Raw genomic sequence first — 13,601 nt, 5'->3', positions numbered from 1 at the left:
AAGTGGACGAAGACGGAGGAAAGAGAAGGATGACGAACAAAAAAAAAAAAATCCCTGATTATATCTAAGCTGCACTACAGCTTCACTGTTTAGAAGAGAAGGCAGGAAAGCGGAGCGCAAATGGAGGAGAGCTGATCTTCACTAGAGCCTTGTATTTACAATTCCAAAATAAAAAGGCTAGACAAGCCTTTATCTGATCATCAACAGATATAGCAACAGGTCTCGTACCTTACTACTGCGCTGGAACCATATCTCCGGTCTATCATTATCTTTCTCCGTTTGTATTTTGTGTGTTGAGCTCATTTCTATCCCGCTTTTATCCTGGTTTTTACTGCTTTAGGTTTTGAAAGTTGTTGTGATGCTTCTCTCTGCTTCTGTAAGACCCTTTGAGTTGTCTCTGTGTTTGAAATGTGCTATAGAAATAAAGATGCCTTTTTACCAGAGGTCGGGCGTTTGCACTGTGTCAAGAAAAGAAATTGAATTGGCCCCCAACTTGGATATAGTATATCCTACATCCAAAGTGGGGGCACACTCTACCTCATGTATTCTACCTCTCAGTAGAGTCTTGAGTCTTGGATTGTAGCTCATTTGTACAAAGTGCCAGTAACTGCCGAGGTATCGTGACGTTTCAACGCAGCGCCGTGGCTCATCTCCTCCACGACCTTCTACAGCGCCGTGCAAAACGTTTAGGCGCTGAAAGTAGAGTGAGTTTTCTTTCAGAAATAAAGCCATGAATAGTTTTTATTTCTCACTGAACGTCATCCAAATCCAATAAATAGAAAGAACCTAAATCAGATCCGTATTTGCTGTGACCCCCTCCTTCTCCTCGGTGCACTCGGACACAGTTTTCCAGGTTCTTGGCAGGTGGGTTGTCCGGAGCATCTTGGAGAACCTGCCTCGGTTCTTCTGTGGATTCAGTCTGTCTCACTGTCTCCTGTCTCTTCACGCGGTCCCAGACTGACTCCGTGATGTTGAGGTCAGGGCTCTGTGGGGGCCGGACCAGCTGCTGCAGGACGCCTCCTGGTGGTGCTGTGAAGGCTCGAAACATCTAAAGCTCCTAAAACCTTTGCACTGTGCTGTACGTCACTCACGGGTACCAGGCGGTTCTTTTTCTTCACAAGGTGCTCCGCTCCTTCCGTGACCTGTCATGTTTTCGTCGCCGAGCGCGACGGCAGGTCGGACGCAGACCTGGTGGACTCCGAGGCTCCTGATCCTCTATAATAGCAACTGTCTTGGGCTCATGTTGTCATGTCTGAGGCGCAGACCGAGAGCTCCCCCTACAGGCCGTTTACCAGAGGTGAGACCAAAAACCGAGAGGAAATCAACCCGTACAGTACATTGGCCTGTCTTTTCTTTTGTATCAGCCGCTACAGTAGCGGTAGGTCCGGTTTAACACTACAGCAAACACTGCTTGAGCAGCTGGCTCGCGTCTGTCTGGTTCCGAGGAGGAAGCCGGTCAGTAGGGATGAGCATGAGAAACACCTGCCGCCGATCCTGTGGATCGTCAAATATAAAATGAGTTTCACCTCCACAGACCCTCAGCTGACGGTTTCCCGGAAGGCTCGAGGACCCCTCAGACCAAAGAGGTCTGGACAGGCACTGCTACACCTACAATATACAAATGATTTAGTGCCTACGATAAATGTTCATACTGAGACGCTGCTGGGATACGGTGCCAATACGCTTTGCCCACATTGTTATGTAGCCTCGGGTCTCGGTTTCCACATGCTGTGGGTGAAAAGACCTCAAGGGAAAAAACTAATTCCTGTTTAAATGTTTGCACCACTGGATTTTATTCTTTGTCTGTGACACTGGTTTTGCTACTTCAAATTTGTCTCCGTCAAAGCCCTGGACGTATCACCATAGTACAGTTTTATTAAATAGAAGTTATGTTTTACCATAATAATAATCATAATAGTCTTTACCTTCAGATATCAGCTGATTCTGTGGATGATTTGAACAAAACAGAGACAAAATGTTTCATGATTTCAGTATAAAGGCCTTCAGATAATCAGACCAACTGTTTTATTGATCAGATTTCCTCAACAACTGACTTCTCACCACTTCCTCTTGTCTAATGTCACAGATTTTTTCCAAACATTTTGTAGTATGTGCTGATTCTGAAACCGACTGAAGTGTGGAAAAAGCTTCGGAGGTGGGGGCATTACCAGGTGGCTACCACGAGTACAGATCTGTACCTGGTGTCTCTTTAGACAAGTCGTGTGTCTTAATGCACGAAAAGGAAAAAAGAATCCATAAAGACAAACGTCGTGAGTCAGATTTTTATCGTTTTACATCGGTTGAGCGTCATATTGTCCACAAGTCCATGAATCTTAATCCCACAAGTGTGTGGATACAAAAGCCAAAATGAGATCCAGTTCTCGTCGTTCCTGAATCTTTTAAAAGACTCTCAGTTTTGATCCAGCACCCGCGGATCTTTGAGTGTCCAGGACCAGGACTTGGGCTGAGAGACGTTTAATGAAATGAGAGAATAAAGGAATCATCCGTTCACCCTGCAAAAATTAAACAACCCGCTCGGGCGGCGTAAAAAGTACGACTCAAACATCCAAACGAAACCTGAAGAGACGGGGAACTGGAAAACACTGATGGGATTTTTTTTTTTTTTTTTTTTTGGAAGGGGGGGGGGGGCTGGGAATGAAGGCGGGATGCAGGTTTTTTCCCCTCCCGATATGAAATGCGGATCCATGGATTCGCCCTCATGTTAAAATGTTAAACCTCGTTCAGTCACTCACAGTGTTTGCAAGAAGTCTCTCTCTAGATTGTCCACCATATTGTATATCTGACATCATCATCATCATCATCATCATCATCATCATCATCATCATCAGCAGCCCACAGAAGCAGTTTCAGAGACCAGTCCAGTTGGGGCCCTGTTCTGCTGAAGCGTGCTGGACCAGCAGTTCAGTGCTATGATTAAAGGACGAGTCTGTCATTTTAAACCAGACCTCGGGTCAGCTCTGCTCCTCCCGCTGCAGTTCAGTCCAGACCAGCTCTGACGAGACGGTTCAGTACCTTGTTTCTCCACAGACAGTAAACCGGAAAGTTACCGTGGAAGGTCATGATCACATGGGACTCACTTCTGAACGGGCCTGGAGCCCCAGAGACCTTCAGGGGAAAACTAAAAGACAGTAAAGATCAACGTCACACCCTGTTTTGGCTTGAAGAAGCCTCCTTCACACAGTTTGAAAAATGCCGTTCAATGTTACTGAATTTTCTCCGGAAAGAGGAAAAAAAAAAACTTTGGTTGCAGTGACCAGTGTAAAATGGGACCAGGACAGATTAAGTCGGCAAAGTGGATTTAGTGTTTTGTTACCCTTCTTCATGTAAACTGATCAGAGATCGAGCTGCTGTCAGGACTGGTCCACGAGTTACATCATCTGACTGACTGAACCTAATCAACAGAGCTTCACTTGACAGTAATGAAACAAAGACAGAAAACAGAAAACGCTTTTCAAGTGCTTTCAAAAACAGATCAACTCTCAATGCTTTTCTGCTTCTGACTGTGTGTGGCACCGAGAATCAAAGCTAAGCTACTGAAAGTTGAAAACAAACGTCGGGTCATTTTCACTATCCTGTCTTTGACCAGACAGTTCCTGATTTTAATCCAAATTTTCCAGTTTTAGTCCTTACATTTGACAAGATTTATGAGGAATCAAATCAAGAACAGCTGCGGTATCGTTACTCAAACTCGTCATACCTGCTGTCGTACTAAAAGAAATTCAAACGACGCCGAGTCGCACAGGAAGCGTGATCTTTGCTCACCTGTATACAGACGGGTGAGCAGGAGAATAGAGGACGAGTCGTCTCCTGCTCACCATCAACACTAAAGGTACGTTTTCTGAACAGTTACGTTTCGGTCCAGAGATCTTCGTCAGGCGTCTCATCCAGGAACAAATATTCACTGACATGATTCCTGATCAGGCTTTGTTTTTATCATCTTTAAATGTTCCTTAGTCCTGTCATTGTGCCTGTAAGGCAGATTAACAATACGTTTCCATCTTCCCCCTGTGCTTCTGTTCCTTTGGGTAACTGATTTTTGATGTCTCTCAATACACTGTATACGGGCTGGTTATCATTTGGTATTGGAGTGCCTCACACATGTCTCTGTACTGAAACACAACTATCCAATTTATTCACCTTAAGTGCTCTAATTGTGCGGGAGCTGAGTGTTGTCACGTAATACCTGGCTCTCAGCAGCACTTTCAACCTAAGAGCGAATGTTTTGGTTTTTTAGACAGTGCAGGACGCACAGGGACATTTTTTTGGTTCGGTTTTGTTCTCGTGCGACCCCGACCTGAAGCGCTGTCTCGGACTCTGATGATCGGACCTTTCTCCTCACTGACTGAGGCTGATCTTCGGCACCCGATCACCTGGACAACTGAGCAACATTTTTACTTTCTATGAACTGAGAGGTTTGTTTTTTTTGTTTTTTTTTTTACTGTATTTTTAGAGTCAGGTGGGGCTGTTAGTTTTTCCCCCCACCATCCTCACAGGGAGTTAAAGCTTTCACAGTAAACTCTTAGTTGTTTAGTCAGCTCCTATAGGATGTAACAAAGCATTAAACTGGACACGGAGCTTCGTCATCTTCATTGTGCTAAACAGAACGCGCGTTTCTTGTTTCACTGTGATGTGCAGCACCAGGACGGCTGGTTTACGGTCTTTACAAGTTCAACAACAACAACTTCTGTCCACGGTGTCGTTATGGAGCCGAGTTTTCACACAGAGCTTTAAGCGTAACGTGTTCAGAGTGAGATGTATGGTGTGGTCAGGCACTGGTCTGTGAAGAGAGACAAGTGGGAGGTGTTGACTTCCTTCTCGCTCGTTTGGTGAGACGTGTCGGACTGACCGGCTCCTGTTCTGGGGGTCAGGTGTGTAATCGAGGTCTTGCTGCTGGTCTACCGTGACAGTGTAAGTCGGGAGGGACCGGGTGGGTCACCGTCTCTGCTGGCTGTAGACGGGGAAGGCCAGCGTGACGTTGAGCGAGTCGTTGTGTTGCACCAGCGAGGTGTGCTGGTAGTGCAGCACCAGCTCCTTCAGAGATCCGTACAGGTTGTAGGGCTCCGCAAAACCGTAACCGGTGCTCGTCTTGTTGATGACGCAGTGTTTCACCTCTCCGTCCACCCTGAGAGGGAGAAAGAAACGGAGAGAGAAGTGAGAGTGGGATTATACAGACGGACTGAGAGCGCAAAGACACAGGTGTCTGCAGTGGCTTGAAAAACTCCAAACTACTGAAGAGACATAAAATGGAGGAGAAAAGGCCGATTCTCTTAAACCTCGGGGCGGTTCCTGCAGCTGCCATGTTTAAGTTTGTTCACTACTGTTGCCACTGATGAGAGAGTAACATGTCCACTGACTTCAAACACTGACCCAGTGACACCTCACATCTAACTGGGAGAAACACCGACTAAATAAATGTGTGATTTTAAGTCCTTGACGCTTTTCCTCCGAGCTGCCGTACTCAAGTTCTGTTCGAAAAAGAATTCTTGCAGCAGTAAACAAAGTTTTCATGAGCTCCTGAGTTCAGAAAAACTGGATTGAAGAAAGACTCGCTGAGTGAATGGGATAGAACACAACGGAGCCACAAGCAAAGCCCGCCGAGCAGGCAAACGTCTAAACGGGCGGAGAGACTGACGGGTGAAGAGGCGAGACTTACACCACGGAGCAGGCGTAGCAGCCCGGTTTGCTGCTGTCTCGGACCAGGAAGGTGCCGTCTCGCTTCCCTCGGAGCAGAGACTCGGCCTGACTGCGGTTGATGTTTCCCAGGCGCCACAGACGCTCGTCGTGGTGGGGAAGGTCCTCCTCATCCTCCACCATGCTGTACTCGCTGAGGGGGGGAGGCACACAGAGGACACTGTTAGCAGGGGATCACACAGACACACAGGGTAGGGACGTAATAGTCTCTCATTTTCAATTTATTACTAATGCGGAAGAAATAGAACCTTAAACGTCAGTAGAACACTGGTGCCTCAACTATTGAAAGCTGAAACACAGTTTAATTACTTCATACCATGTTTTCCTCGAATTTTATTAAACAACTTTTTCTGTTTGCACTATACTTATATTTTCTAACTTTAACACACACACACACACACACACACACACACGTGCAGACAAGTGTGAACCTGCAAAAGCATGAAAATAAAATACGCTTAAAACCCTGGCAAAAAGAAAAGCGGGTTGGTTGTTAAAAGTTTAGGAGAGTTGACTGCTGATTACTTTAAGTGCAGGATGTTTGTGTCCCACTGAGTCTGCTCCGAACTCTTCACCTGTCTGCTATACGAGCTGAATAGCGCCCCCTTGTGGCTAAAATAAAACTGCTATGAAAGGCAAGAACGCTGCGATATCTCCATGGCAGGCCTGCAAATTATTTAGTCTATTAAATGTCAGCAATAGTAAATGAGTCCAGCCGTTAAGTCTTTAATTTTTACATTTTTTTTTTTTTTAAATGAAAAATATCTTCACTCATGGTCCACTAGCTAGCCTTTTCCAAAGCTTTCAGCCACATCTCATGGTCTTCCTCAGTCTTGCTGAGTGACTGTGACCTCTGAAAACCACGGCAGTCAGGGTCACGACGGTCACGTTACTTTAGTTGTTGGATTCATTTATCAGGCACAACACATTACTTAATGGCAGATTTAGCCCCGAGGTCCATTTTCGGTGCTTGGGCAGGTTGATGTGACGCCGTGCATCAAAAGCGTCAGGACATACAAGAAGCAGACAAAACAACATTGAAGCACACGAGAGGTTACGGCATAAGTAAAACTGAAACTTCGTAAAAACCACCAGTATGTTTCTCCTGGATGAAGTTACACTGACAAACCTCTCACACAATATTCAAATAGAAATACATGCGTGCAGATAAAACACAAAGTAGTAACACTTTGAATTTTCTATCGAACTCAAAGTGGGGTTAGTGGCGTTAGTGGTATCACCGTCTACCACGGCGTCGTTCTTGATGTTCAGACTTACTCCTCTGTGGTTTCGTTTTTCAGACCGAGCCACTCGTTCAGTTTCCTCTGACGAACCCCCTTCTGGGTCAGCCACCTGAGAAACACACAGCAGTCGTTAGCACAAAGCGCTGAGCCGGACAGTTTCGACTGGATCTGTGTGCCCGTCTGAGTGCGACGTACATGAGGTACTGGTCCCTGGTCTTGCGGAGCTGGATCAGGTCTGGTTTGATGCTGTTCATCTTCTTGTCGATCTCTCTGTAGTCGGCGGCCTGCTTCTTCAGATCCACCTCCAGGTGACGCTTACTGTCCACGATCTCACTGATCCGAGACTTCAGCTTGTCGTAGTTCTCCATGATCCTTTGGAGAGACAGAAAAATTAAAGTCTCATTATCTGAAGTCTGAAAAAGGAGATTTCTTTTGTGAACACTGCAAATGTAAGAATTTACTTGAGCATTTGAAAACAGCCCTTTACATTTTTTTTTTTTACATTTTGTATGTGTGTTCAGGTGGTTTTGCAGTTGCTGGTTGTGTTAAGCAAACTAATTTTCTTCTTTCCAGTGCTGAACTAGTCTGGATCAAAATAATCCGCCCACCAGCTGAACGAGAGGCAGCGCTCAGTGTCAGTCCTGCCTTACAGCTACTGATCTACTGAAGAACAGCTCAACCAGGACACTTGTTTTTGAGTGAGTCTGAACATGAAGTCAACCACAGACACACACTTGAACAGAAGTTTGTTTGACGGTGGCAAAGCCCCTGCTGCTGTTTCCTCAGAGGCCTCGGCGACGTTTGGAGCCAAAAACCAGGGGTTTAATCGAAAAGCCACGAGTTTAAACAAATCTCAAACTTTCAATTAAGAAGGTTCACAACTGCATTGTTTTGTCTAAACAAGGGAGAAATGTTTTCTTTTTTTTTAAACTGCTCCCACCATCATTTTCAGATGGTTTGAGATTAGTGGCAGTTTGATATGAAGTTTTGAGGAAATCTAACATATCCTTCATCCATCTGCAGACGGGCGTTAGTATGTTACTGTCATTCACCCTCCCTTCGAACGGAGGCCTCTTCAAACTCAGACTACGTCCACGTTAAGCAGGTTAAATTTGTCAGCGTCGTTTTCTCTCCATTTCAGCCCCCGTCCAGACTAATATTCTCTACTTTTTCCCCCAAACTGAGTTTTTTCCAAAACAGCCTCCAGAGTGTGTAAACGTTAAAGTGCAGCTCTGTGTTTCAGTGTGTGTGGGGAAAAGTGAGACTAAACGATGCCGTAGCTGCTCGAGTCAAGAAGACGACCTTTAGTCTCCTCCGAACTCTCTCTGTGACCGCCAGCGTAGCTGAATACACAGCAGAGCTGTTGTCATGAACTTGGATTCATGCTGATTTTGTTACGCGACGTAGTGACCATTAAATAATGATTTTTTTTAAATCCGCCAGCTGCCTCACTCCTCACCACAGTTTTTTTCTTCAACTGAAAAGAGTTAAATTTAGACAGATTATTTAATCAAGCCAGAGTCTGGACCACTAGACAACTAGACCCCAGTGCAGCCCAGGACTTACAGGGAGCCCTGCAGATTCCTCTGACTGGACGACACAAACCTCCTTCCAGCTTCAGGCTAAATTTCCCAGCAGGTGGTCTCCTCTGTTGCCACGGCAACCAGGCCCCCTTCGTGTGTGTGTGTTGGTTTGTGTTTTAAAAGGTCTCTGTCAGTTGCCATGGTGACGGCCTACCTCTGGATCTCCTTGTCGTTGCCCTCTCGACGAAACTTCTCGATGTACTCTTTACTGAAGCGCTCCTGAGTCTGACACTGCTCCTCGAAGATCTTTATGGTCTCGTTGAACGCCTCGATGGCCGTCCTCTTCATCTGGATCTCCTGAGGGACGAAGAGGGGGAGGAGGGGAAGGGGAAGGATGTAAGGCGCAAGAGGAGGTGGTGGTGGAGAACAAAACGGAGAGGTGGAAGGAGAAAGATGACAAGAGGGGGGAGGAAGACAAAGAAAGATTGTACATAAAAGAGTTGAGGCAATTAGAAGAGGAATAAACAGTAAAAAAAGAAAAGGAGGAGAAAGGGGGAGAGAACAGCAAAGAGAGGACAGGAGGCGGAGAAAGATGGAGGGATCGGAGAGAGATGGCAGAGAGGAGAAATGCCGGGACAGGAAAGAAAACCAAGAGAGGGCGGGATACAAACAGGATGATTTGGAGGCGGGGGAGAGAAAGAAGGTGAAAATAGATGGGTCAGAGAAAGATACATTTCCCAGCATGCTGCTGTGACCTGCCAAGAGTGAGGGGAGGAGGCTACAGCTTGTGTCGTTTGTCTGTTGCTAAAACAATGTTAGCGAGAACAACTGGAACTCTCTCTAACCAGAACTACTAGTGCCACTAGGATGCTTTCGCGTCGGTACCAATACCAAGTGGATATTCTCATCAATAACTTAATTTATAGATATACATGCTTATTGACAAAACCCCTTTTTTCATAAAAAAGAAGAAAAAAAAAGAAGCCAAACTTATCAAGAGACGACTGTTCAGCCTTACAAACCTTAAAGTAAAATAAAATAAAATACAGTCTTCAACTGGTAAAATTAGGATTTAAATCAGGAACGATCTAATCAGAGGACGATTCTAAATCAAACCAGTCGTTCATTACTTGACGGTTTGACATGTGGCACCATGGACACGTTTCGGTTCGTACTCAAAAAGTATGGAGGTTTGATGCACAGTCCTTTTCTTCAACCAACAGACACGCAGTCCCAGTGGACGCTCTCCCTGGGGGACAGTTCCAGGGTCTCAGTTGGACTTGATAAATCTTCGGTGAATTCTTCGTGTGGTCTGTTGTGTATCAGCTTCTCTAAGGGAAGTTTTTATGCTGACGAGGCAGTTTACAGCCAAACAGTCACAACATCAACAAAAGTCTTAAGTTTTGTTGATCTGACGTTGGGAGCTCATCACGACAGCATTGTACTGGACTGTACAGATCTGGACTGTAGTGGCACATGTAACAGGGCTGTAGATGTTATAGCGTGTTTCTAATGTGTTGACAGGTTTGAAAACTGAATATAAAAACTAACTCGGTGTAAATATCTTTTCTTTTTTCAAGTGGTCATACATTATTGAAAACTGTCCAGTAAAAAAAATCTGGTGGCACCCGCGGCCACACCTGATGCACCCACTCCGGGCGCCGCTGCAGCGTACAGTAGTGTGGTGTACGGAGGGGTACCTGCGATGTTCTGGTGTACTCTTCATACAGTCTGTCGTACTCTCGGTTCTTCTCCTGGTACTGCAGGTGATACTCGTGGAGCTTCTTCCCCACAGCTTCTATACTGTCCTCCTTCACCACCTGGTCCTGAACAACGACAACAACAAAACACGTCCAATCAGACAACTCAGCGACTGACAAACCACCAGTCACCAATCCCTGACTCGCTCTACTCGGAAACCAGCTGACCGTCAGGCGGCGTAACAGACCTGTTGGTGTTTGGAGACTGGGTAGAGCAGCTTGACGTCCAGTTTGGGGTTGTACTGGGCCAGGGACTCGTGGCGGTAATGGTTGATCAGCTCCACCACTGAGCTGAAGGTTAAAGGGTCAGAGAAGCCGTACTTCCCCTCCCGATGGAAAATCTTGATCAGTTTGTTGTTGCCTCCTTTCCTGCAGGGGGGCACGGAGCGGTTGTTGATTAAGCCGAACCAGTGTGTGATATCACATTTTGGGGTAATGTTAATCCTATCCAAACTGATGTGTGGCATGTGACCATTTGTCTAGGAGGGACGAGGACAGATCTTTGTGCTGTACCGTAGATTAGGACAGCGCTTGTAGCAGTACTACAGGTATCTGGAGATACTTTTTTGTTTTATTTAAATACTAAACATTATTACGGTGGTTTTTCTTGAGAACACCTTGACTTGCAGGCATCAACCGTTCTACTCAACATTATTTATTGCTGTATAGGACACTCTGCTGTGACTACCAGCAAATTATCTGCTCTCTGCTGTCGAGCTGATTGGGAAAATCAAAATAAAATTCTGGTAACGAGTACTAAAATATGTTTTTACCACTGCTGTTTATACACAGCCACCAAGTTTGAAAAACCACATTTTAATTAAGTATCCGTTGAAATTCTGGGGCTAAATGTACAATGAGGAGCAGGATATAACAATCTATAATTTACTGATTTGGAAAAGAAAAACCTGCAGAGCTCAGATGAAACAAACTCAAAATTATAGTTTGATTCAACAGAAAATGAACCAGCAACTATTTTAAAAACGGATTCGTCGTGTCAGTTATTTTTCAAGCAACAATAACAAACATTTGCTTCTCAAATGCGAATATTTTCTGTGTGATAATCTCACAGTAAACTAAATCACTTCAGGTGTTGAACTGTTGGTCGTACAGAACAAATCCTCTGAAGATGCCACCGTTACCTGTGGGAAAATATTACAAAAAAATCAAATTAATCTATGCGAAAAATAATCGTCGCAGCCCTGGTTTGGTTGTCAAAGCACTGGTGCTGGCTTCAGAGCACGTGTGTGTCTGTTAATATACAAAAGCTATTTACGGTTAAATGTTTACCAATTACCAGGCTGCCTGCAAGGTTCAATTTAGAATAAGGTTTTTTAGATACAACTAAAATATAAAATTAGAGCAGTATCAATTATTAAATCCCTACATCATTACACTGGAAGTTGATTTTGACTGAGGGAAAAAAATAAAACGTTTAAAATTTCAAAAACAGAATTTAAGACGTAAAATATTAATAATTAGCAATCAAAGACCACTCAAGGCCTTGAAGTCAGAAACAATTCCCAGACATTTTAAGTCTTGCTGAAACAATGAACGACAGAGGGAGCAGGTTTCTTAAAAGTGTCTCAGATGCTGAGGTCAGTAAAATCCACGTAGGGGAACCTGACTTGCTCTATTTATTTTGTAATGGAATTTAAAAAAGGATTACGATATATACTGTAATTTCTGTGTGATGAATATGAGGCTCCCTCTATGCTCATGAAACCTCACACTAGTGAGTTTCCCCACCTTTATAAGGACAACTGTGCTCAGAGTTCACTACCGCTCTGGAGAGAAAGGAGACTTCATACTGGTCCTAAGAGAAAAAAGTGGGGGTTGTCTCATATTTCAGGACCAGACAATCACGTGTTCTGGTGTAACATGTTCTGCTGCCACCGAAGAAATAAATTCATGACGAGCGAAAGCCAGTCCACAGCGCCGGCCCACTGGGATCTGTCCTGGTAGTCCTGATGGCCAGTCCGGCGATGAACCAGGGAGAAAATCTGTCAAACTGCCAGGAACTACGTCAGTCACAGATGATGAGCTCAGAAAGACTGAAGACTGAATGTTGAGCCATCACAGCGCTTAATCCTCCAGGGACCGAGGGAAGACCCTGCTAACACTAAACACTGCCACGGTTTTCTGGGACCTCAAGACCTGGTTGTGTGTGTCAAAACATTAAGAAAAGCCTGTGTTGAAGTGAGTGAGGCCACAGTGTCGAACAGTTCACCTCAGAGTCAGGGTGTAATCTCCGTGCATCTTAGTGGAGGCGTCTCGGACCAGGAATGTACCGTCAGCTGTGTCTCTCAGCTTCTCATTCACCTCCTCTCTGTAAAACACGCGTCAACCAGCATATAAAACACATCACCGACAGCTCTGATACGACGGGGTTCTCCTGTCTTATCCTCTGCGGCCCTTGTGCAGGAGCGGAGGCCTCACAGAGTCCAGAGGCGGGCATTACAAACTAGCTTAGGCTACAAATGCTTTGGTACGTAGCATTAGTTTTACCCACTTGTCCCGATACAAACAAATGTCTAAAAGTACATAAATACTGTGTGCCAGCATGTTCGCGGTGAGTCTACAGGATGCAGAAGATGCAAAACTGTTCAAAGTGAATTAACCCAAACCGGATGCCTAGATTATAAATTAATCACACATTTTTTGTAAAAAAAAAAAAAAAAAAGGGTATTAATCCTTAAATCTATCAACCCTGCCCGACATTTGATGACATGCTTGAGTTTAGTTTTCCATATTTTTCAGTCTTAGTTCAACTGTAGCCTGGATGTCTATCTGTGTGTGTGTGTGTGTGTGTGTGTGTGTGTTACCTGGAAATGTCTCCCCAGTACCACTCGGCGTCCTGCAGAGCGATACTGTTGTTAAAACTACAGGAAGGCGCTGGAGTCGACGACTTCACTGGTTTAGGAGGTAAAGCTGAAAAAGAGAGAGAGAGAGAGAGGGAGAGAGAGGGAGAGAGAGAGAGAGGGAGAGAGAAAAAGAGAGGGAGAGCGAGGGAGAGGGAGAGAGGGGAAAATTAAAACGATCAGGAAAAAAAAAATCCTACTTTGTTTCCTTCATCATTGTCAGTTGCTGAACCCACTGAAAATTCTCTGAAATCAAAGTGGAAGTCTGTTTTAACAAGAAAGAAATTATTCAGAGAAAGTGGACGCACTGATACATGGACCAGTATTATGGGCAGAATTTCTCACTGATCATCAGAATCAGTGTATATGTCACCAAAAAGTCACAGTAAATGTTAGTAGAGAAATGTTAAAGCGTGTCTGAGGTCATTTAGAAACGGACAGGTGGATTTTGAACAGTTACATTTCCTGCTCAGAACAAAATTTCCCTTCATGTTATTAATA

General features: G+C 44.8%; 1 protein-coding gene across 1 annotated transcript in view; it reads right to left on the bottom strand.

Annotated features, from left to right (window-relative positions):
- Positions 1–2,268: 2,268 nt before the first annotated feature.
- The window catches only part of LOC120805057 (phosphatidylinositol 3-kinase regulatory subunit alpha-like), a 31,130-nt gene continuing 19,797 nt past the window's right edge, over positions 2,269–13,601 (bottom strand). Inside the window, exons 9-17 of the mRNA XM_040154897.1 lie at positions 13,065–13,170; positions 12,470–12,568; positions 10,428–10,608; positions 10,180–10,305; positions 8,694–8,836; positions 7,152–7,328; positions 6,991–7,065; positions 5,675–5,845; positions 2,269–5,143 (exon numbers count right to left, since the gene is read on the bottom strand). Of these exons, the coding sequence (XP_040010831.1) occupies positions 4,954–5,143; positions 5,675–5,845; positions 6,991–7,065; positions 7,152–7,328; positions 8,694–8,836; positions 10,180–10,305; positions 10,428–10,608; positions 12,470–12,568; positions 13,065–13,170 (1,268 nt within the window). The 3' untranslated portion in view covers positions 2,269–4,953. The remainder of the gene's footprint in view (positions 5,144–5,674; positions 5,846–6,990; positions 7,066–7,151; positions 7,329–8,693; positions 8,837–10,179; positions 10,306–10,427; positions 10,609–12,469; positions 12,569–13,064; positions 13,171–13,601) is intronic.

This window comes from Xiphias gladius, chromosome 19 (assembly GCF_016859285.1).
Source record: "Xiphias gladius isolate SHS-SW01 ecotype Sanya breed wild chromosome 19, ASM1685928v1, whole genome shotgun sequence".
In the NCBI taxonomy this organism is placed as follows: domain Eukaryota; kingdom Metazoa; phylum Chordata; class Actinopteri; order Istiophoriformes; family Xiphiidae; genus Xiphias; species Xiphias gladius.
This window is presented reverse-complemented; position numbering and strand designations above follow the sequence as displayed.